Genomic DNA, 22,442 nt, shown 5'->3' on the forward strand with positions numbered 1-22,442 from the left:
CTAGTGACAAATCATCACCTACTAATCATGGTTTTCAACCCTTCAAGAGACACAGGCTCAGCTCTATTTATGTTCCTTAAATCTATCTGCAGTGTGTTTATTTCACCTGAGCACCTGGTAACCTACCACCAAGCCCTTAGGGCGAATTAGCAATATATTTAGGAGATTTATATTTTACATAATCCATCCTCATAGCCCCACTGGAGTGTCAGACTGAAAATATCTTCAGGAGCAAATGTGTTGTAAGTAAATATTCAAACAAGATAGATCCATGCCTGAGCAACTTAACGAGGCAGTTCGTTCACATATTGTTGTGACTGACTTGTTTGAAAAAGGAAGCTGTGATTTTTATTTATTTTTTATTAAGCTAAACATACAATCATATTCCATAATCTATGTGTCATAAACATTTGACATGGTTGCCTGTGATTTTGGCTCAGTTATGGATGAATGTTTATATAATCTAAAGGTAGGCTTGATTCCAGTAAATAATAACCTCTGTTTCATTTTTGATTGATGAAATGTATGTAACAGCTATCAGCCTGAGATTTTCGTGCACATGGGCACCATTGCTAAAACTCACAAATCTTATAGAGGAAAACAATAAAAAAAGAATTGATCACAGATAATATAATGTATGGCTTAAATTATGTCTGCTGCTCATATCCAAGCTAGGCTTGGGTAGCATTGGGGGGCATGGCCTGGGGACCTTTGGATAAACTACAGTAGATGTGACATAGTACTGTAATGTCGTGCCCTGAAGAAATTGAAAAGAAATAAAAAAAACAACAACAGTAAAGGCCTGAAACAGGACCTGACAGATGCAGCTTGCTCTTCAGTTGGTCCTTCCACTGCTCTCTGAAGCCTCATCAGAACTGGTCTCAGTTGAAAACGTGGTTGTCATTAGACATCGGTGCCACTCTTAGTTTCCAGTTTTCGTTTTTTTCCCCCACTGTGTAACCAAGTGCTTATTATTCTAAGCATTATAATGAATGTTCTCTTTTTAACCCAAACCCTAATTTATGTAGTTATGTTTTTGTTTTTTTACCAAACCCAAGAAAACCAAGCTAAAAATATCTGTGGTGTGATATTGTGATGGTAAGCATTATACTAACTCTAGCTTCTCTTACTTTACAAGTTACTCTTATTTAGCTTTAAATAACCAGCTTTTGTTTTCCAACAGTAACAGTGGCAAATAGAGCACGTGTAGACTGGTTGTGAATCTCTTTGCTACAAGTCCAAATGCTACAAACTCTTGGTGAAGCATGTTAAGAATATTAATGTCAATATCTGTGTTGGGTATATACAGTGGGGCAAAAAAGTATTTAGTCAGCCACCGATTGTGCAAGTTCCCCCACTTAAAATGATGACAGAGGTCAGTAATTTGCACCAGAGGTACACTTCAACTGTGAGAGACAGAATGTGAAAAAAAAAAATCCATGAATTCACATGGTAGGATTTGTAAAGAATTTATTCGTAAATCAGGGTGGAAAATAAGTATTTGGTCACCTCAAACAAGGAAAATCTCTGGCTCTCACAGACCTGTAACGTCTTCTGTAAGAAGCTTTTCTGTCCCCCACTCGTTACCTGTATGAATGGCACCTGTTTGAACTCATCATCTGTATAAAAGACACCTGTCCACAGCCTCAAACAGTCAGACTCCAAACTCCGCCATGGCCAAGACCAAAGAGCTTTCGAAGGACACCAGGAAAAGTATTGTAGACCTGCACCAGACTGGGAAGAGTGAATTTACAATAGGCAAGCAGCTTGGTGTGAAAAAATCAACTGTGGGAGCAATCATCAGAAAATGGAAGACATACAAGACCACTGATAATCTCCCTCGATCTGGGGCTCCATGCAAGATCTCATCCCGTGGGGTCAAAATGATCATGAGAACGGTGAGCAAAGATCCCAGAACCACACGGGGGGACCTGGTGAATGACCTGCAGAGAGCTGGGACCAAAGTAACAAAGGTCACCATCAGTAACACACTACAACGGCAGGGAATCAAATCCCGCAGTGCCAGACGTGTTCCGCTGCTGAAGCCAGTGCATGTCCAGGCCCATCTGAAGTTTGCCAGAGAGCACATGGATGATACAGCAGAGGATTGGGAGAATGTCAAGTGGTCAGATGAAACCAAAGTAGAACCTTTTGGTATAAACTCAACTCGTCGTGTTTGGAGGAAGAAGAATACTGAGTTGCATCCCAAGAACACCATACCTACTGTGAAGCATGGGGGTGGAAACATCATGCTATGGGGCTGTTTTTCTGCCAAGGGGACAGGACGACTGATCCGTGTTAAGGACAGAATGAATGGGGCCATGTATCGTGAGATTTTGAGCCAAAACCTCCTTCCATCAGTGAGAACTTTGAAGATGAAACGAGGCTGGGTCTTCCAACATGACAATGATCCAAAACACACCGCCCGGGCAACAAAGGAGTGGCTCCGTAAGAAGCATTTGAAAGTCCTGGAGTGGCCTAGCCAGTCTCCAGACCTCAACCCCATAGTAAATCTGTGGCGGGAGTTGAAAGTCCGTGTTGCTCGGCGACAGCCCCAAAACATCACTGCTCTCGAGAAGATCTGCATGGAGGAATGGGCCAAAATACCAGCTACTGTGTGTGCAAACCTGGTAAAGACCTATAGTAAACGTTTGACCTCTGTTATTGCCAACAAAGGTTATGTTACAAAGTATTGAGTTGTATTTTTGTTATTGACCAAATACTTATTTTCCACCCTGATTTACGAATAAATTCTTTACAAATCCTACCATGTGGATTCATGGATTTTTTTTTCACATTCTGTCTCTCACAGTTGAAGTGTACCTCTGGTGCAAATTACTGACCTCTGTCATCATTTTAGGTGGGGGAACTTGCACAATCGGTGGCTGACTAAATACTTTTTTGCCCCACTGTAGTTGGAACACGCCCTCCGGTTCCCCTTCTTAAAGATGGGGGTCTGCCAGTCCAGGGGTACTGCCGCTGATCTCCACGCAACATTCCAGCGATGTGTCAACCGAGACAGCCTACAACGTCCATCCATTCAGGAACTCGGGGCGGACCTTGTCCACCTCAGGGGCTCTGCCTCCAAGGAGTTGTTTAACTGCCTCAGTGAACTCGCCCCCAGAGATTTGCGGGTCATCCCCTTGGTCCCCAGACTCTGCCTCCGCCACGGAAGATGTGCCAGTGGGATTGAGGAGATCCTCAAAGTATTCCTTCCACCGCCTTCAACCGCCCACGCTGCATTCGGCTTGGCCTGTCCATACCTATCAGCTGCCTCCCACAAGCTAACCAAGCCCGGTAGGATTCCTTCTTCAGCTTGGTGGCTCCCCTCACCTCTGGTGTCCACCATTTGGTTCGGGGATTACCACCACGACAGGCACCAACTACCTTGCGGCCACAGCTCAGTGCAGCGGCTTCGGCAATGGAGGTGCTGAACATGGTCCATTTGGACTCAATGTCCCCAGTCTCCCTCAGAATGCTGCTGAAGCTCTGCCAGAGGTGTGCGTTGTAGATCTCGTGGACCGGGACCTCTGCTAGAAGTTCCTAGCACACCCACACTGGACATTTGGGCATGCCAGGTCTGTACAGTGTCCTCCCTTGCCACCTGATCCAACTCACCACCAGATGGCGATCAGTTGACAGCTCAGCCCTTTCTTTATCCGAGTGTCCAAAACATATGGCCTCAGGTCTGGTGATACGATTACAAAAGTGATCATCGACCTGTGGCCTAGAGTGTCCTGATGCCACGTGCACTTATGGACACTCTTATGTTCAAACATGGTGTTCGTTATGGCCAAACTGTGGTTTGCACAGAAGTCCAATAACAAAAAAACGCTCGGGTTCAGATCCGGGACGCCGTTCCTCCCAATCACGCCCTTCCAGGTCTCACTGTCATTGCCTACGTGAGCATTAAAGTCTCCCAGAAGGACAACAGAGTCCCCAGGGGGATCACCCTCCAGTGCCCCACCCAGGGGCTCCAAGAAGGCTGGGTACTCTGAACTGCCACTCAACGCATAAGCACAGATGACAGTCAGGACCCATTCCCTGACCCGAAGGCGAAGGGAACAAACCCTCTCGTCCACTGTGAGAAACCCAATCATGCCAGCAGCAAGCCGAGGGCCTCTCACCAGGGGCAACTCCAGACTGGGACAGAGTGCAGCCCTTCTTCAGGAGACTGGTTCCAGAGCCCAGGCCATGCGTTGAGGTGAGCCCGACTATATCTAGTTGGTACTTCTCAACCTCATGCACTAGCTCAAGCTCCTTCCCTACCAGAGAGGTGACATTCCATGTCCCAATTTCCAGTCTTGGTAGCCGGGAATCAGTCAGCCAGGACCTCCACTCCTGGCCGCCGCCTGACTCACATTGCACCCGACCCCTACGGTGCCTCCTGCGGGTGGTGGGCCTGCAGGAAGATGGGCCCGTGTCCCTTTTTCGGGCTGTGCCCGGCCGGGCCCCATGGACTAAGGCCCGGCCACCAGACGCTTGCTCCAGGCGGGGCCCCAGTAACCTTATCCCGGGCAGGGTGAACTGTTCCCTCGATGGTCTTTTCATAGGGGTCTTGTGAATCGCTCTTTGTCTGGTCCCTCATCCAGGACCAATTTGCCATGGGAGACCCTACCAGGGGGCAAAAGCCCCCAGACAACATAGCCCCTGGGATCCCTGGGGCACACAAACCCCTCCACCACGATAAGGTAGCGATTCGCGGAGGGGATGATTAAATTCAGAGTGGTAAAAAAAGAAAGTCATGGGAAGCCCTTCATAAAAACTGAGTTTCTTTTTATAATATATTTATTTAGATTCTGATCACAGTATCTAGATAGATGTGCAAATATAGTCCCTAGCAACATGAAGTGCTCTACCCTATTGTAAAACGAAACAATATTGAGCATTTGTTTAATGGTAATGAATGCATCTACAGTGGGGCAAAAAAGTATTTAGTCAGCCACCGATTGTGCAAGTTCCCCCACCTAAAATGATGACAGAGGTCAGTAATTTGCACCAGAGGTACACTTCAACTGTGAGAGACAGAATGTGAAAAAAAAATCCATGAATCCACATGGTAGGATTTGTAAAGAATTTATTCGTAAATCAGGGTGGAAAATAAGTATTTGGTCAATAACAAAAATACAACTCAATACTTTGTAACATAACCTTTGTTGGCAATAACAGAGGTCAAACGTTTACTATAGGTCTTTACCAGGTTTGCACACACAGTAGCTGGTATTTTGGCCCATTCCTCCATGCAGATCTTCTCGAGAGCAGTGATGTTTTGGGGCTGTTGCCGAGCAACACGGACTTTCAACTCCCGCCACAGATTTACTATGGGGTTGAGGTCTGGAGACTGGCTAGGCCACTCCAGGACTTTCAAATGCTTCTTACGGAGCCACTCCTTTGTTGCCCGGGCGGTGTGTTTTGGATCATTGTCATGTTGGAAGACCCAGCCTCGTTTCATCTTCAAAGTTCTCACTGATGGAAGGAGGTTTTGGCTCAAAATCTCACGATACATGGCCCCATTCATTCTGTCCTTAACATGGATCAGTCGTCCTGTCCCCTTGGCAGAAAAACAGCCCCATAGCATGATGTTTCCACCCCCATGCTTCACAGTAGGTATGGTGTTCTTGGGATGCAACTCAGTATTCTTCTTCCTCCAAACACGACGAGTTGAGTTTATACCAAAAGGTTCTACTTTGGTTTCATCTGACCACTTGACATTCTCCCAATCCTCTGCTGTATCATCCATGTGCTCTCTGGCAAACTTCAGACGGGCCTGGACATGCACTGGCTTCAGCAGCGGAACACATCTGGCACTGCGGGATTTGATTCCCTGCCGTTGTAGTGTGTTACTGATGGTGACCTTTGTTACTTTGGTCCCAGCTCTCTGCAGGTCATTCACCAGGTCCCCCCGTGTGGTTCTGGGATCTTTGCTCACCGTTCTCATGATCATTTTGACCCCACGGGATGAGATCTTGCGTGGAGCCCCAGATCGAGGGAGATTATCAGTGGTCTTGTATGTCTTCCATTTTCTGATGATTGCTCCCACAGTTGATTTTTTCACACCAAGCTGCTTGCCTATTGTAGATTCACTCTTCCCAGTCTGGTGCAGGTCTACAATACTTTTCCTGGTGTCCTTCGAAAGCTCTTTGGTCTTGGCCATGGCGGAGTTTGGAGTCTGACTGTTTGAGGCTGTGGACAGGTGTCTTTTATACAGATGATGAGTTCAAACAGGTGCCATTCATACAGGTAACGAGTGGAGGACAGAAAAGCTTCTTACAGAAGACGTTACAGGTCTGTGAGAGCCAGAGATTTTCCTTGTTTGAGGTGACCAAATACTTATTTTCCACCCTGATTTACGAATAAATTCTTTACAAATCCTACCATGTGAATTCATGGATTTTTTTTTTCACATTCTGTCTCTCACAGTTGAAGTGTACCTCTGGTGCAAATTACTGACCTCTGTCATCATTTTAAGTGGGGGAACTTGCACAATCGGTGGCTGACTAAATACTTTTTTGCCCCACTGTACAGGGGATTCACACTCCTCAGCATTTCCTGGAGTGTCTATGCCACGGTGCTGGAGAGGAGAGTTAGTTAGTTAGTCGAACCTCGGATACAGGAGGAACAATGCGGTTTTTGTCATGGTCGTGGAACACTGGACCAGCTCTTTATCCTCTCAAGGATACTCGAGGGCACATGAGAGTTTTCCCAACCAGTCTACATGTGTTTTCTGGACTTGGAGAAGGTTTTCGACCGTGACCCTCGGGGGGTCCTGTGGTGGTGCGCCGGGAATATGGGGTGACTGATCCAGTCCATTGCAAGAGTTTGGTCCACATAGCCAGCAATAAGTTGGACTTGTTCCTGGTGAGTGATGGGCTTCGCCAGGGCTGCCCTTTGTCACCGATTCTGTTCATAATTTTTATGGACAGAATTTCTAGGTGTAGCCAAGTGGTGGATGGCCTTCACTTCAGTAGTCTCAGGATCTCATCTCTGCTTTTTACAGATGATGTTGGCTTCATCAGGTGATGGCCTAGGAACGGTTTGCAGCCGAGTGTGAAGCGGTGGGAATGAGAATCAGCACCTCCAAATCTGAGGCCAGAAAAGGGTGGGGTGCTCACTCCGGATCAGGGATGAGACCCTGCCCCCAAGTGGAGGAGTTTAAGTATCTCGGGGGTTTGTTCACGAGTGATGGGAGAAGGGAGCGGGAGATCGACAGACGGATTGGTGCAGCGGCTGTAGTGATGCAGACGCCATACCGGTCTGTTGTGGTGAAGAGAGAGCTGAGTGTAAAAGCGAAGCTTTCAATTTACCGGTCGATCTACGCTCCTACCCTCACCTATGGTCACGAGTTGTGGGTAGTGACCAAAAGAATGAGATCGTGAATACAAGCAGTGGAAATGGGCTTCCTCCGAAGTGTGGCTGGCCTCTCCCTTAGAGATAGGGTGAGAAGTTCGGCCATTCGGGAAGGGTCAGAGTAGAGACGCTGCTCCTCCACATCAAAAGGAGCCAGTTGAGGCATCTGACAAGGATGCTTCTTGGGCGCCTCCTGGGCGAGGTTTTCCGGGCATGTCCCACCGGGAGGAAGCCCCGGGACAGACCCAGGACACACCGGGGCTGTGAACATGCTTTTTAATGCATTTAAGTAGACATTTTAATTAGAAAATCTATAGAGCTTGACATGCTTTTCAAAATGGCTTCACTTAGCCATTACAGAAACTGCAATGAGGCATTGCCTGAGACATTGCTACTTGGTCAACACTTGCCTCACTTGTATTTATATAAGCTTTCTTTATTCTGTCCATTTTTAAGGGTTTGCAATGGGCATTTGTGTCTCTGCATCTATACTGCTCTCATTTTCATAATCTATTTGCTTCATTTTTGCAGAGAATTATATTTGCTACATCTCTGCACTCTGACTCTCCCAAGCTGAAGACTCAGTAAAATGTTACTGATCAAGTCACAACATAAACAGGGATTTTATTTATGTATTTCTTTTCTCTAAGTTAGCCATAACTCAGATTTTATATATAAATATATATAATTACATCTATCTAGATAGGTATAGGTATAGATTTGTGTGTGTGTGTGTGTGTGTGTGTGTGTGTGTGTGTGTGTGTGTGTGTGTGTGTGTGTGTGTGTGTGTGTGTGTGTTGAGAGGGTGAGACCTCTCAACACACACTGTTTTAGGCCCTAAAACAGGTGGACTACTCAGTGTCAGCCCAACAATGACACTTTATTTTATCTCGACTGTAATGTTTATCAATCGATGCCTGACAAAGCTCCATACCAAAAAGTCTTTCATCCACGAAAAATTGTAACATTTTGAAACCATTATTACTTTGCCTAGTCCCAAAAAAACCCAAGCTGATCAGTTCAGGCTTCACCTATAAACGGGAAAACAAAAAAATTGGGTGACCAAACCCACTAAATTTGAACTTTACATTTTGATGTTAATTAATGTCCATGCAAGATTTTGCAACCAGTTAGTGACCAGTTAGTGTTTTGTTTTGTTTAATTGTTGTTGTTTTGTTTATTTCAGGATAGTCATTGTAAAGCATACACCTTTACTGACTTTAAAAAGCACAGACTGGGTGGTCAAGTCTGAATTTATTTTTGGATTTTTGCTAATCTGTACAGGGTCAAAATAATACATACATGCACTTAAATCTTTTAATAAGTAATTTTAATAATTGGTTCTACAGTATCTTTTACCAATGACTTTAATTTGTCATCAGTGAGCATCTTGGATTTACAGAAGTTGAGAAGTTCTCTTGTAGCAAAACAACAGCAGATTCAAAGGTCATTAGTTTAAACAACTGTTCATAAATATAAGTTATTCGCATGCGTACATTTAAAAGGTCTGAAAGAAGACCCAAACTGTCACCCTCAGATGAGAGTAAATTAGTTAAGACATCTCGGAACCACCCAGGAACCATCAATGCTCGAGCCTGGCATGAATTGGAAACTGTTGGAAACCCAGTGTCACTGTCCACAGGGAGTTTTACTTTACTAAGACAGTGTACCACTGTACCAGTGGTAGAACAATTTGCTGTTGGCTTTGTTTCCCTTCCACCCGGACTCCTCTGTGCACAATATCTCTCTCTCTCTCTTTACCAGTCATGGTCCCTATGTACAGTCCCTACTCTTACATTGACATTCTTGCTTTTTCTTCTCTCTCGCTGCCTCCTAAACCACCTTCCCCCTTACCTCTTCTTTCACTTTCAGTCAACAGTATCACACTTTCCACCATATCCTGTTGGTCAATAGGGTCCAGTTTGGAAATCTCATTCTTAATTATCCGCAAGTTTGATTTGGCAAAGATCTTGTTAATGTCAGCTATCAAGTATGGTGGTGGTACTTTAATGCTCTGTGGCTGTCTTGCTGATATGATACTGAGAGATTGTGAATAGAATTTAATGAGGAAAGAAATGTTCAACTTCACCTCAAATCAACAGCTAAATAGTTAAAACCTGGACACATTTGTGTGTTCCACCAGGAAAATGATCCCAAACACAAATAGCTAGTTTTGGAATGGATGAAGCAGTCTAACACTAAACCTCTGGAATGGCCTTCTCGAAGCCCCAACTCAAACCCCATTGAAAATGTGTGCACTGCACTTAAAAGTAGCTAGTGATTGCTTGTGTTGGGACACTTGTTAGTCAAAGCAGTTACACTCTTAAGTGGATGAGAAAATGCAGTTTTTGTCACTTCCACATTGTTCATTGAGCCCTGGAGATGGCCAATAACAGCAGGAATCTAAGATAAAAAAATTTTATCTTGTGTGATCTTGGTTCATGGTATTTTAAAATGCATCTTTGCTCTAGTTTTCTATTATTTTGTTATTATATTGACTTGCTTGATTCTACATTGCACACATCACATTTAAAAGCTTCACTACAGGCAAAGTTAAAAGAAAATGACCTACTTTCTGAGACTGATGATGCTTGATGTTAAAAATCTTAAAGGAAATGTCACGCTCATTTGTGACAGCTGAACCTTTGAAGGCCACAGTGGCTTCGTCAGTGCCTCACTGGACATCATGATTGATTTAAGGGTCAGTGAGTCCAATACATTTCATCTGAGCTGATCTCTGAAGAACTGATGTGATCTTAATTGAGTCTGTTACATCTTCCCAGGAAAAGAGAAGGAAGGGACAAATACACAGGCCTCAGAGGTATAAGGAACATCACAGAGATAATTGATGCTCACAGTATTACATTGTTCCCTTCTGGTTCCAAACAACAGCACTGTTGTTTGACTATATCCAATTTGTTAAAATGTTGCAGTAGCATGACAACTGATGTATTTGATACCTGTATGTATGTATGTAACTATTGTGATACACAATATATTATATAATTACAGGTACACAAAGTCATCAGCTTGGTCTAGAACAGATACAGAGGTATGATAACAAGGTTCTGCAACTCTGTTCATAGAAAAATCTTTCGTGGTTTAAATATGCCAGATCTTTTTAATAAAGTAGTTTTCCTGTACACCCCTGGACCGCTTTCAGCACATCTGCTTTTTTTTTTTTTAGATCACTTCACAGAATTTCCACATGTACAGTTTCATCACAGGCCTTACACATGAGTAGAGAGCAAAACATCAACCTCTATGTATGTCAGGTCAACCCTGCCTTCATGTCCAGAATGAACACTGGTGAATGCCAAACATGAGAACAGGAGTTTTCAGTGCTAGAGTCCATAGTGTTTAAAGCGGAAGACAGTGTTCAAGTTACAGATGCAGTTAGTGTCCTTTTTTTTTTTTAAATTTTTGCATTATACCAGCTCAGGGTGCCAGTGCTGACTTTTCACTGTCTCTGTGTGAGGAAGAACTTTGCAGCAAACAAATCATGGTGTGATATAGGCTATGATGCCATAGTGCCTTTATAAACCAGCAAGTTGTCAGGGGTACAGGAGAAGGTCCCACCATGTAAATTTCTGTTGCACTGATGTGACACAATTTGGGGGAGCAGCGGGGCACATAGTTGGATTAAATTTGGATACTAAGTGAAGAAATAGTTAGTAACTTCAGTAATGTTCAATGAATCTACTTCAGTTCCTCTAGTGAATGATTATGTTTTTTAGTTTGTATTATAGCGCATCCTCCACTCACTCTGAAAATAGTGCATTATTTCTGGGAATGTATTTCTCTCTTCCTGAATGGGAATGACAGTATCTGCATCACTGGAGTGTTATCATTCTTGAACTTCTCTACATTTGCTACTGGTCATAGGCAGTATATTGTTATAGACTTACATGCTATCTGTCCTAAATAAACTTTAATACGATTTACAAAGGCTTTAATGACACCCTAACTTTCCCTGTGCCACCATGTTTTAATTTTGTGTGAAATGTTTCCTACTTTTTTGAATAGACTGCAATCAAATTTAGTCCAGATTTGCATTTTGCTATCACAATGACTTGTAATCAACCCCATATCAATCGGAAGTATTGTTAAATGCTTTCATTTAGGGTATAAGCAGATCAAGTATATTTTCATTTGCCCTAACTCTCCTGTCTTTAATCAGTAAATATTAATATGCTAACAAGCTAAATATAGATGGTGAACATAATTCCTGTCTCCCACTTCCATCTCATGTAAATTAATATGACTTAAACTAATTTGACAACAAATCCTTCATCCTCAAAGCAAAGATAGACCATGTTTATTGTTTCTGGTTGCTATCTACCGTGAATGGTAATACCGGTACAATGATAGTTAATCATCCACTTGCCCAGGGGCTATACAAGCCCCTTTTCTTCTTTCTGAAATAAGAAATACATGAAGGAATAGTTCTCACATCTTACTAACATCAGCAGTTATCACTGGATTTGTTGAATACTGAGTTAAACCTAGTAGTGAACAAAGATCTGAAACGCCAGATTGAGGAAGAATAAGGAAACTGGTATGAACTTACTTCTAGTTGTGGCTTCTGTAGAGAATCGCTCCATCCGGAGTCTGGAGGAAGAACGGACAAGTGCTCTGACACCAGCCGTAGGGCTACTGTTTATTTCAGATCCGAGAGAGGTGAAGAAGTGTCCTGCTGGCACCGTGCAGTCGTCCTTGCCGTACATAACGCAGGTGCAGGACGGGCTTTTAGTGTGTAACTGTCACCATCTGCGCACGCGAGAGGCACAGGGACGTGGATTGCTGACTGCGGACACTCTCTGTTCCTTTACTTGACGATGACTCTGCAGGCTGGTGCGCTCTGCTACTGCACTCTTTTTGTTTTACTTTAGCAAACAAACCAAAGATCGAATGCACTAAATTCCTTCTTTCGTGCGTAATAGCCGCGCGGTAAGGCTACGGTGACGCGTTTTGCCTTTCATCATTGAGAGCGGGGCAAGTTTTCAAAGGCACCGATGAGCTACTGTCGGAGTGAGACTTTGGCATCTGAGGGTACCTGTTGGAATTAAAAAAATATATATACAAACGTTACTTTAAAGGGAAACTGGATCGGTCCGTGTTCAGTGGATTTTTTGCGCCTTGGTGACCCTCTTGTGGTGTGGTATGACGGTGGAAACGATGTTTTCATGCAATACGAGTGCCATAAAGGACTGGAGCTACTTTCTGTCTCAGATATTGCCTTTGATGAATAAAACTACAGCCTCCGCTTTGTCGATGGTCAACATCGACAAGGCGGAGGCTGTGACGACCACTGTGGTGACATCCTTGCAGCCGGACGGCGCCATGAGCGCGAGTAATCCCCCTATCGACTCCAACCATACCTCGGGCATGGAGCACGTCTTTCAGTACTCGTACTCGGAGAGTGACCTGCTGTACACGGACTATCGGACACCGGAGAGAGATCCCATGCCTCTTCCCAAAGCGGTGCTCTATCTGGTCATGGCAGCGCTGGTAGTAGTGGCAGTGGCGTATGCGATAGTTGGACACCTGGTCAAAGATGTGGTGAATGACTTCGTCGGTATGTGGCACCTACTGTGCTTATATGTGTGTGTTGAGTGTACATTCAGTGCCAATGGGTTTACTATAAAGAGCGTAAAGCATGGAAAGGTGGTAAAAACGTTCATGTGTAATATCATTAGGGGAGACCGGGAATAGTTGTAACATTTTTCACATTTCTGTCTGTAAATTGGAGCTCTTTTAAGGTAGTGGATTCAAAATGTAATGCAAAGTATTTATATGTCTCTGCTATTAAATAGTGCAGCTATTTTCTCTGCAGCACAATTACCTATTGCCTGGTATGGCCTCAAACACAAAGAGTGAAATGTTACAATTAACCCCATAGTCTGGGTTAGTTGTAACATATCCTGGGGTGAAATGTAACACAATGAAATAAGGGTACTGACAAAATATTAGTGTGTGTGTGTGTGTGTGTGTGTGTGTGTGTGTGTGTGTGTGTGTGTGTGTGTGTGTGTGTGTGTGTGTGACAGAATGCAGAAATCTAACTTTGAACATATTCCAACCCCCCAAAAAAGACAAATTATAAAATTTTCTGAAACTGAATATTTCATTAATTTTGGTTGGTCTTCCTCGAGTTTGGCCTCATTGGCTCAGTGGGCATTATAACCTACAACTCTTGCACCAATTTTGAACATAACAATGAAGCTGAAAAAATGTAGTTGTTCACCAGCATCGCAATTCCATTACTTTTTATCATGGCTTACCTTGGTGAGGTTTGCAGAGTGCTTCAGAAAGATGAGGGAATCTGTTTCTTGTATCCATCCTGATTTATTTCCACTACCAGTACTTCCTACTGGTCCATCTCTGACACAGAGGTCTGCATAATGTATGTGTGGGAACACAAACAGTGAAGTAATTGTGTTGCCAATGGCATTAACCGCATATACAAATGCGACCAGTGAACCTCTCTCTGCTGATGTCGTTGCCCCAACTTGTTTAATATAAGTTAAAGTAATAGTGTGGTAACATCTGCATTATTGTTACAACTGACCCAGACTCCTATAGACATGAACTAGCTAACATTACAGCCAACGGCTAAAACACTAGCACTAAAGACTTACACAGAATATATCCCCATAGACATACAAATAACATAATTTGAGTTTGATGAGTTTAACTGCAAAGCAGATAATGCTATTAGAAATTGAAATAAAGTAGAAAAACTTACTTTTTGGCATACAAATTACTTTTTTTCGTGTTAAATTGTCTGTGTTTGACGAAATGTGCTGATTTTTCACATGTGATAGCAGAACTGAGTTGGGCATGCACAGGATGAGTCACATCATTTGAAACTTAGCCCTGATTGGAGAAATTGGAAGTGTTACAACTGACCCACGTTACAACTATCCCCGGTCTCCCCTACATGAATTTGTAAAAATAAATAAGTAAATAAATAAATAAGTGAGACTAAATTATCTCTAAATGTCAGTAAGACCACTAGAAGCCTTAAAGGACTGTCCCTTGAGCCCCCTTTGAGAGTCACTTTTCCTTATTCTAGAAGAACTGCTGCTTGAAAGTGACACAGCAGCGCAGAAGAATCAAAATATCTTAAGGAATGCATGAAGGAAGTGACTTGGGGACTACCTGAAATAGCAAAAGTAACATTGTTTATTAAAGGAATATCTACAGGAGCTTTAGTGAGAGCACCCCCCGACACACACACACACACACACACACACACACACACACACACACACACACACACACACACACACCCCAACCCCCAAAAACAAAAAATCCTAAATGATTGTAATGCAGATGTACAGTAGCTCTGCTCTCCTAGCCATTGACCTTGTGGAGGACAAACCACTGTCTGACAACTCAAAGCTGCTGTGTTTTTGTTTTTTTTTTTTCTATTTTTGAGGAGCTTCCTGTGACTGATACATAATATATGAAAGAATGAAACAATGAGTCTATTTTTAGGGCACAGACACTCAGTGCTGTCTTGATCTGATAGTCAGCTTCTTCCATTAAATTGTTTAAAGAAAAATGCACTTAGTAACTAAGTGATCAGGACAGAGGAGGATATTAATCAAGCAGCAATAGGGGGCCCTAAGGGGAGTATAAAACACACACACGCACACACAAGTGTGTGTGTGTATATATATATATATATAAAAACACCCAGCACGCCCCTGCGGGCGGTTTATCCTTCAAGCTCGGGTCCTCTACCAGAGGCCTGGGAGCTTGAGGGTCCTGCGCAGTATCTTAGCTGTTCCCAGGACTGCGCTCTTCTGGACAGAGATCTCCGATGTTATTCCCGGGATCTGCTGGAGCCACTCGCCTAGCTTGGGAGTCACCGCACCTAGTGCTCCGATTACCACGGGGACCACCGTTACCTTCACCCTCCACATCCTCTCGAGCTCTTCTCTGAGCCCTTGGTATTTCTCCAGCTTCTCGTGTTCCTTCTTCCTGATATTGCTGTCATTCGGAACCGCTACATCGATCACTTCGGCCGTCTTCTTCTGTTTGTCTACCACCACTATGTCCGGTTGGTTAGCCACCACCATTTTGTCCGTCTGTATCTGGAAGTCCCACAGGATCTTAGCTCGGTCATTCTCCACCACCCTTGGGGGCATCTCCCATTTTGACCTCGGGACTTCCAGGTTATACTCGGCACAGATGTTCCTGTACACTATGCCGGCCACTTGGTTATGGCGTTCCATGTATGCCTTGCCTGCTAGCATCTTGCACCCTGCTGTTATGTGCTGGATTGTCTCTGGGGCATCTTTACACAGCCTGCACCTGGGGTCTTGCCTGGTGTGATAGACCCCAGCCTCTATGGATCTTGTGCTCAGAGCTTGTTCTTGTGCTGCCATGATTAGTGCCTCTGTGCTGTCTTTTCAGTCTAGCCACTGGTAGGATTTCTGGATATCAGCCACCTCCTCTATCTGCCGGTGGTACATACCGTGCAGGGGCCTGTCCTTCCATGATGACATATATATATATATATATATATATATATATATATATATATATATATATATATATATATATATTTGGCCTGGGTATGTATGGCTAGTGAAGCTGAACTCAGCTTCCAAAAAAATCTGAATAATCACAGTTAATTCATGATTTAATGTCTGTGTACAGTTCCTAGGGCCAGATAGTTTGGGTAGCTTTATTTCCATTAACTAATGAAGTCATAATTTAAAAACAGCATATAAAAATTATTTATGATATAATCTGGATATTATTTCTTTCATAATCTGAATGCTAACATAATTATAATATTAACAATAATATGTATCGAAAACCTTTGACTTTTGGGTTAAGCGTGTATGCTTAATTTCTTTCATTAATATGGTAATATTTCTTCTAGAAAAATGAGCACAACTACTCTTTTCTTGTGATAATTTGTCTTGCTGTAAGGAAAATAGTTTGCAAATGTATATTAAATTCATATCTATACACTATAGCTATCACTTTCTTTTGTCACAACACAAAACATGCATCACCATATATTACTATTTTTATGTACTTTTTGTTCTAGTATTTCCCATCACAAATAAAACAGGTATTATTCAACATTTATCACTTTTTTCTTTGCATCCTTTGTATGCATTTTAAGTGTCACGAATTATACTCAGTAGTACAGCAGAACTGTACTGGTCTTCAGCACCACAGTGGCCATGTTGGTGTGTTTTCATTACCTTTTATTATACCTGTTGTGTTCATATGATTTCTGTCTTTATCATTTCATAACACTCAGAAGGTAGTGTGCGCCAAATCTTACACATTTGTTCTGTTGCTCACTGTTTGCAGGTGGAGGCAGGTCGATTGTTGGGGAAGGTGACGGTACAGACACCAGTGAACCAGGTAAAAAAAAATGTCCACATGGGTCACACGCTGCAGCACTTAGATTTGCCACAGAGACACGCTGCCCCTCCTCTCTGTCTCCTTCACCTCACCTGAACTGTTCACCTTCACATGAACATTCAAACTGACACACGTGCACTAACACAAACAGAGTGTTTGGCCTCCTGGGTATTTTGCTGAGGTGTAAATGTGGAGAATCTGTGTTGTGCAGACATTTTCCTTCTCACCACAGGAAGGTTAAAAAGACTACAAAGCCTCACAGATGCTCTCAAATTTGTCCCATTTCACATCAAGCCCATCATAGCATGCAATTACCTGTTCCACGGACAGCACAGCTCTTGTCCAGAGTCAAGGAGGAATGTCAAATTTGTTCTCTTTTTTTTTTTAACTAAAGCTCCAGATTTGCAAATTTGCCTGGAGAAGCGCACATTTTAAATGCTTTTTCATATTAGTATGGTAGAGTCCAGCTTGGTAAAAAAAAAGAAGAAGAGTCTTTTATGCTTTTGTAGCTAGCAGAGGCAGTGATACCTGCTCTCCATCGGTAAAGTTCATGTATTACTCTGTGTATTTAGTTTCAGAATGGTGTTTCAAATTGTAAATTGTTAAATGTGTTCTTCATTAAGCACATGGCTTTACCCCTGACTTCAGTAAATAAGTACTTAGCTGTCAATCTCTTGTTAAAAACTCGTCGTTGTGCATCAGTCTTACTTTTTTTAATATGACATCTTTTGGTGCTAGCAAGCACACCAGCACCAAAAAAAATAAAAAATGGTGGGTTAGTGATATTGGGCTAGCTAATATAAAATGTGTGCTACCTGGTGGCTAGCTAAAGAACATAAAAACAGCTACAGAGCATAAAAACAATTCAGGAATTGAATTGAAAAATTGAATTGAAAATTCAAATTTAACGGGAACATTTAGGATGAGCGTTAAATTGCTCTCAAAAAAAGTGCATATTGAGGGTCATGAGCAGAGATAAACACCATCATATAAGATAAGCATTAAGAAGCCTACAAAAACACACTAGAATTTAATCAAGAGAACATTTAAGATGCTGTGGGGTTTGGATTACTCACTATGAAAAAGATTTAATCCTTAGTTTAATGACTACACTAAAATCTTAGTCAAGCTGACAGACTCTTTTCTGAAGTGTTCAAATATTTGCTGTTATGCTATGAGCTGTAGTGTACACTATGGGTTTTTATTCAATCTTTGCTTAAAGACATGCTGCACACAAATTTTGATTGTGAAGTCACATTCTTACTGACTAGTGACTTGTGATTGATACCAGGTTAGTCAATGAGCTACAGATATTTCTCCATGGTATGACCAAGATTTATAAAACATATTTAATGTTTTATTCAGAATGCCCCAAAATTCACCATGTGGTGGTTTTAGGATAAAATGAAGGTTTAAAGCACTCCTGCTTGTGACTTTATTTTTCTGACCTGGAAGCTACGTCCATATTTTATACCGTCTCTGGTTCACTTTTGAGAATTCAAATACATTTCACTTACTTTGTCAGGTTTTAGTTGTCTGACATTTCAGCAGTTAATAGTACATAGTATGATGGGTTAAATTTGCATTTTCAAATTACAAACAAAAGTAACCCATTAAATAAAAGTTTTCCAATAAAAGACTTTTTAATGGAAAATGCATCAAAATAGTAAAGGTCTTGTTGAATTTCAATATATAATCAAGATAATATTTACAAGGCCAAAAGGTCTTTTTTTTTTTTCTACAAGTCTCACACAACTTGATTCACAAGCTTGAACACGACAACTCAATAAAGAGAGGGAAATGTCTTAAAAATATGAAATAAATATTTCCTCTCCTGTGATAAAACTTGTCTCTAGAGCTCCATCAGTCGAGATTTGACTCAAAGAAACATACTTTACAGTATCTGTATTCCTCTTCTCAGGTTCATGACACTCTGAAGTCTCCTTTCTACAGTTCCACATCTCTGCTCAGCTGGGATTTAAAGTGATGATGTATATCATGCTAAAACACTTTTATCTAACCACATATTGCGATGGATGCAGGATGGAGGTTTCAGTATCATTTGTGCAAATTCTTTGACATATGAATAGGAGGAGCTGGGGATAGATCCACTGACCTGATTGGTAGATGACCCACTCTACCACCTGGTCCACAGCTACCCTGCTGGCTGCTAAAAATGCAGGGCTTCCAAATAACACCTAAACTGCATCAGTTCAAAAATAGGCTTAGAATTTATTGATGATCAGATCAGATGAATCTAAATGTGAATTTTTAGTGTAGCATGCTGTTGGCTCACTTTCAGTTTTTCTCTGTCACTTTGCAGCAGAGTCTGAAATGCATGATTTAACAGGGGAATCTATGGGTCTGAGGAATCCCGCCCTGCCTTCTTTCTGTTCCTCACACTCACGACTGTCAGCTATAATCTCAGATCCTAATCTGACAGAACAATGATTGATGGGTTCCAATTCAAAAAGGCTCCACCACACATGATGGGGCTGCTGTGCAGTAGACATCTACCCCCAGAAACAATTTTATGGTGCTTTGCCTCTAATGGAATTACAGAGGCTGAACCCATCACGACTTTTTGTTAGATGAAGTTTACAGCCTTGTTCAGTGCACATTATAAATGCTCAGCATGCTTGTTTTTGCCCCGTTGCAGAATGTATGGGTCTGCAGTTTATGCTTCCCTTCCACAAAGCATCATCTGTGATGGTTTATCATAAACTAACCATGGCATGAAAAGTGCTTATTAGCTTCACTTACATGGAGAGTTCAAGTTTCACACCTCTTCCTGTGAAATTCCTGAAATTGGGTTTTGAAATTACAATAATAAACACAGCTGTATTTCCAGGATTATTTAAGTGGGATGACATACAGCAAGCCGTGGGGAGGGGATAGCAATTTGAGGTTGGAATTTGGGGATGGGTCGAGGAAATAAACTACCTAAAAAATGAAAATGAAAGACCTTGTGAGTTTTTATTGTTAACATTGAAGTGTCAGATTGAATAAACTCACCTTGAAGGGTAAAGGACTTAAGGAATGGTAGGTGGTTAGGCATAAGAGTGGGAATTATTTAACACTTAGCTTAGGAAAATTATTATGATATTATGTTGATTAATATATTCTAATTACATCCAAGAAAGTTTGTGTAAGGGTCTGTAAAAAACAACCATTGATATAAAGTATACCCGATGCATCTGTGGCTTGTAGAACCACCTTTAGCAATATTAACTTCCATCTCTCACATCATTGTAGGGAAATTTTGGTCTGCTCTTCTTCACAGCGTTGCTTCACTTCGTTGAGCTTGTTTTTACACGACTCTCTTGAGGTCCCACCTCTTTCTGTCCCTTTTCTTTATCTTTTCCTCTTATTCCTTCTCTTTTTTGCCTCCCCTTTCTTTTTCTAACCTGTCACTTCTCCCCATTTGCTCCAACCTTGTATGACGCCACAGATACTAATGTGAATAATAAAAGAAAGAGAAAAGGGAAAAGACTTAGAAGAGAAGCCTGTAGAGAGCCTATAGACCTCCTCTTGGCAAAGCAAATGTGTATGCCACAGCAGGCCATTAAGACCATGATTCTGCTTGCTAAAACTGCCAGACATAAGAGGTTTATTAAAACAAACAAAGAAAAAAACAGAGAATATGTTTATATTGAAAGGTTAGTATACATTTTTTAACTGAGTATTTATCTTTTATTTGTATTTAGTTAATTGCAATTCTGAGCTTTTTTTTGGCTTGCAAAGAGATTATATTCGGGAACTGGGTATATTTTTTAGATTCTCTTACTGTGTGCTCAATTAATTCATGGATCTTCCAGGAATAGTGGTGATTGAAGGGATTGTTCAGTAGGCGGTGGTTTTGCATGTGAACATTATCTTCTTCGGGGAATGTTAGGTCAGTAGCCTAAGTGACAGTATGACGTACTAACAAGTACAAGTGAGCCAATTTGAAAAATGTTGAAAATATTACCTGAAGTTAGATCAGTAAGATCCCTAATCCTTCCTTGTAGTACAGGTATCTGCTTTGAACTGATGCCTATCAAAGCAACACTATGACTGTCTCTATTTCAGACTGGGTGTTTGGCTCTCGCCGTGCTGCCAACCGCAACAAGACCGAGGTTAACTCAATCACCAACACCATGAATGAGATGAGTGAGAGGCCCCCGCTGGTGGAAATGAGCTACATATCCCTGAACCACACCAACCATCTGAGCTCCAACAGACAGGAGGAGGTAGTGGTCACCATAGATGAGACACTACAGCAGCAACCTCCAAACACTCCCTCTGGGACTTAACTGCAACCTTCTGATCTTCACTGAGAGAAATCAAGCAGCATCTTTGCTTGCTTTTTGTGTTAAAGTGGATTTACAAGTCTGACACAAATGGAAGCTTTATCCACTGTTTCTTCACCTGCAGGTGGCTGTGTAATGTTGGGCCAGAAGGTACTTGGAGGCATGAGATGCTGATGTTTGTATGTGACTTGATTCTTTTTGGCTGAAATGACAGATGAGGGCAGCTACAGCTTGTTTGGACAAGCAGCCGGAGAGACAACTGTTATTTTTTCATGCTTAGTCCTCATCGTGCCAACCCTTTTATTTCTCTAAGTTACCCCTCATCCATTTAAAATGAAAACACCAATGCAAACAATATTTAATCGCTCTAGATATACAACACATGGTGGTCAGTGCTTATTGTAACATTTCTGATAGCAAAGTGAAAAACTTCACCCTCATGAGAACAGTTAGATTAACACTTTTGTCATTTTCGCTGAGGCTGCGAGATGAGGTTTTGCATAATCTATATAAATTTGTATCTCTTTCTATATGATGATACTGTAATTACCAAAGGCAAGTCTATCCCTAAAGATTAAATAAAATCATTTGGTAGTTTCATGGTATTAGCTTGATGTAAGAGGAAACAAGTGCTAAGTCACCTTCAAGAGCTCTGATTATACCTGCTGTCAACTCTCAAAAAATGTGCATTGCTTTTAATGTCATTATTGGTTACATGTCACATGGAATGGCTTTTGTCAAAGCCTTTGTTTACCTTTATTACCTCACTGTTAAGGGCTACATACTGCTGCTGATGACACTGCTCACAGACACAAATAATGGGGCTTATTTCTCCTTTGCATGTGGTCCTTATCCTCTGCACACATGGATCTACTATAAACAGTATCTTTGAAGGGTCTGTTCTACCTGAAAGTACTGATGTTAGAACTCCAATTTTCTCTCTCATTTATAATAGGTTTGAATAAAAGGTTCGAGGAACAGGCGTCTGGTTCACATCAACAAGATCTTAGTTTGTCCCTTCCCCAATCTGCAAGACTTTTTTTTTAAGAGTCTTGTTCCTCAAATATGTTAATCACACTGATCTGTGAGTGTAAAAGTGGAAAACAGTCTGCAAAAAAAAGGCAATAAAGCAAACAAACAAATAAAAACCCATGCTCTTTCATTTTTTACCATGCTGTTAATCGCTGTATTCCTTTCGGATCATTGAATAAGTACTCATTGGTAAAAGTATTTGTTTTGGGTTTTGTGCTTCTTTAATATTTAATATTTAAGATAATAAAAAAATCTTTTTGTTATATAACAAAGACAAGTATCATATTATGAGTGAACATCCATATACATGCACTCATACAGTGGGGCAAAAAAGTATTTAGTCAGCCACCGATTGTGCAAGTTCCCCCACTTAAA

The 22,442-nt window shown here is 41.7% G+C and overlaps 1 protein-coding gene and 1 long non-coding RNA gene across 2 annotated transcripts in view; one reads left to right on the plus strand and one right to left on the minus strand.

Moving 5' to 3' along the window:
* LOC145421388 (uncharacterized) overlaps positions 1–12,056 on the minus strand; it is a 46,254-nt gene extending 34,198 nt beyond the window's left edge. Inside the window, exon 1 of the long non-coding RNA XR_013902731.1 lies at positions 11,918–12,056. This is a non-coding gene — a long non-coding RNA (uncharacterized LOC145421388). The remainder of the gene's footprint in view (positions 1–11,917) is intronic.
* A 454-nt stretch (positions 12,057–12,510) lies between these two features.
* On the plus strand, positions 12,511–22,265 carry LOC113009015 (uncharacterized). The gene is made up of 3 exons (XM_026147040.2): positions 12,511–12,925; positions 16,690–16,743; positions 20,815–22,265. Exons 1-3 carry the CDS (start codon positions 12,511–12,513, stop codon positions 21,036–21,038), a joined length of 693 nt encoding a protein of 230 aa, XP_026002825.1. The 3' UTR covers positions 21,039–22,265.
* Positions 22,266–22,442: the final 177 nt, after the last annotated feature.

Source organism: Astatotilapia calliptera, chromosome 17 (assembly GCF_964374335.1).
Source record: "Astatotilapia calliptera chromosome 17, fAstCal68.1, whole genome shotgun sequence".
In the NCBI taxonomy this organism is placed as follows: Eukaryota; Metazoa; Chordata; class Actinopteri; order Cichliformes; family Cichlidae; genus Astatotilapia; species Astatotilapia calliptera.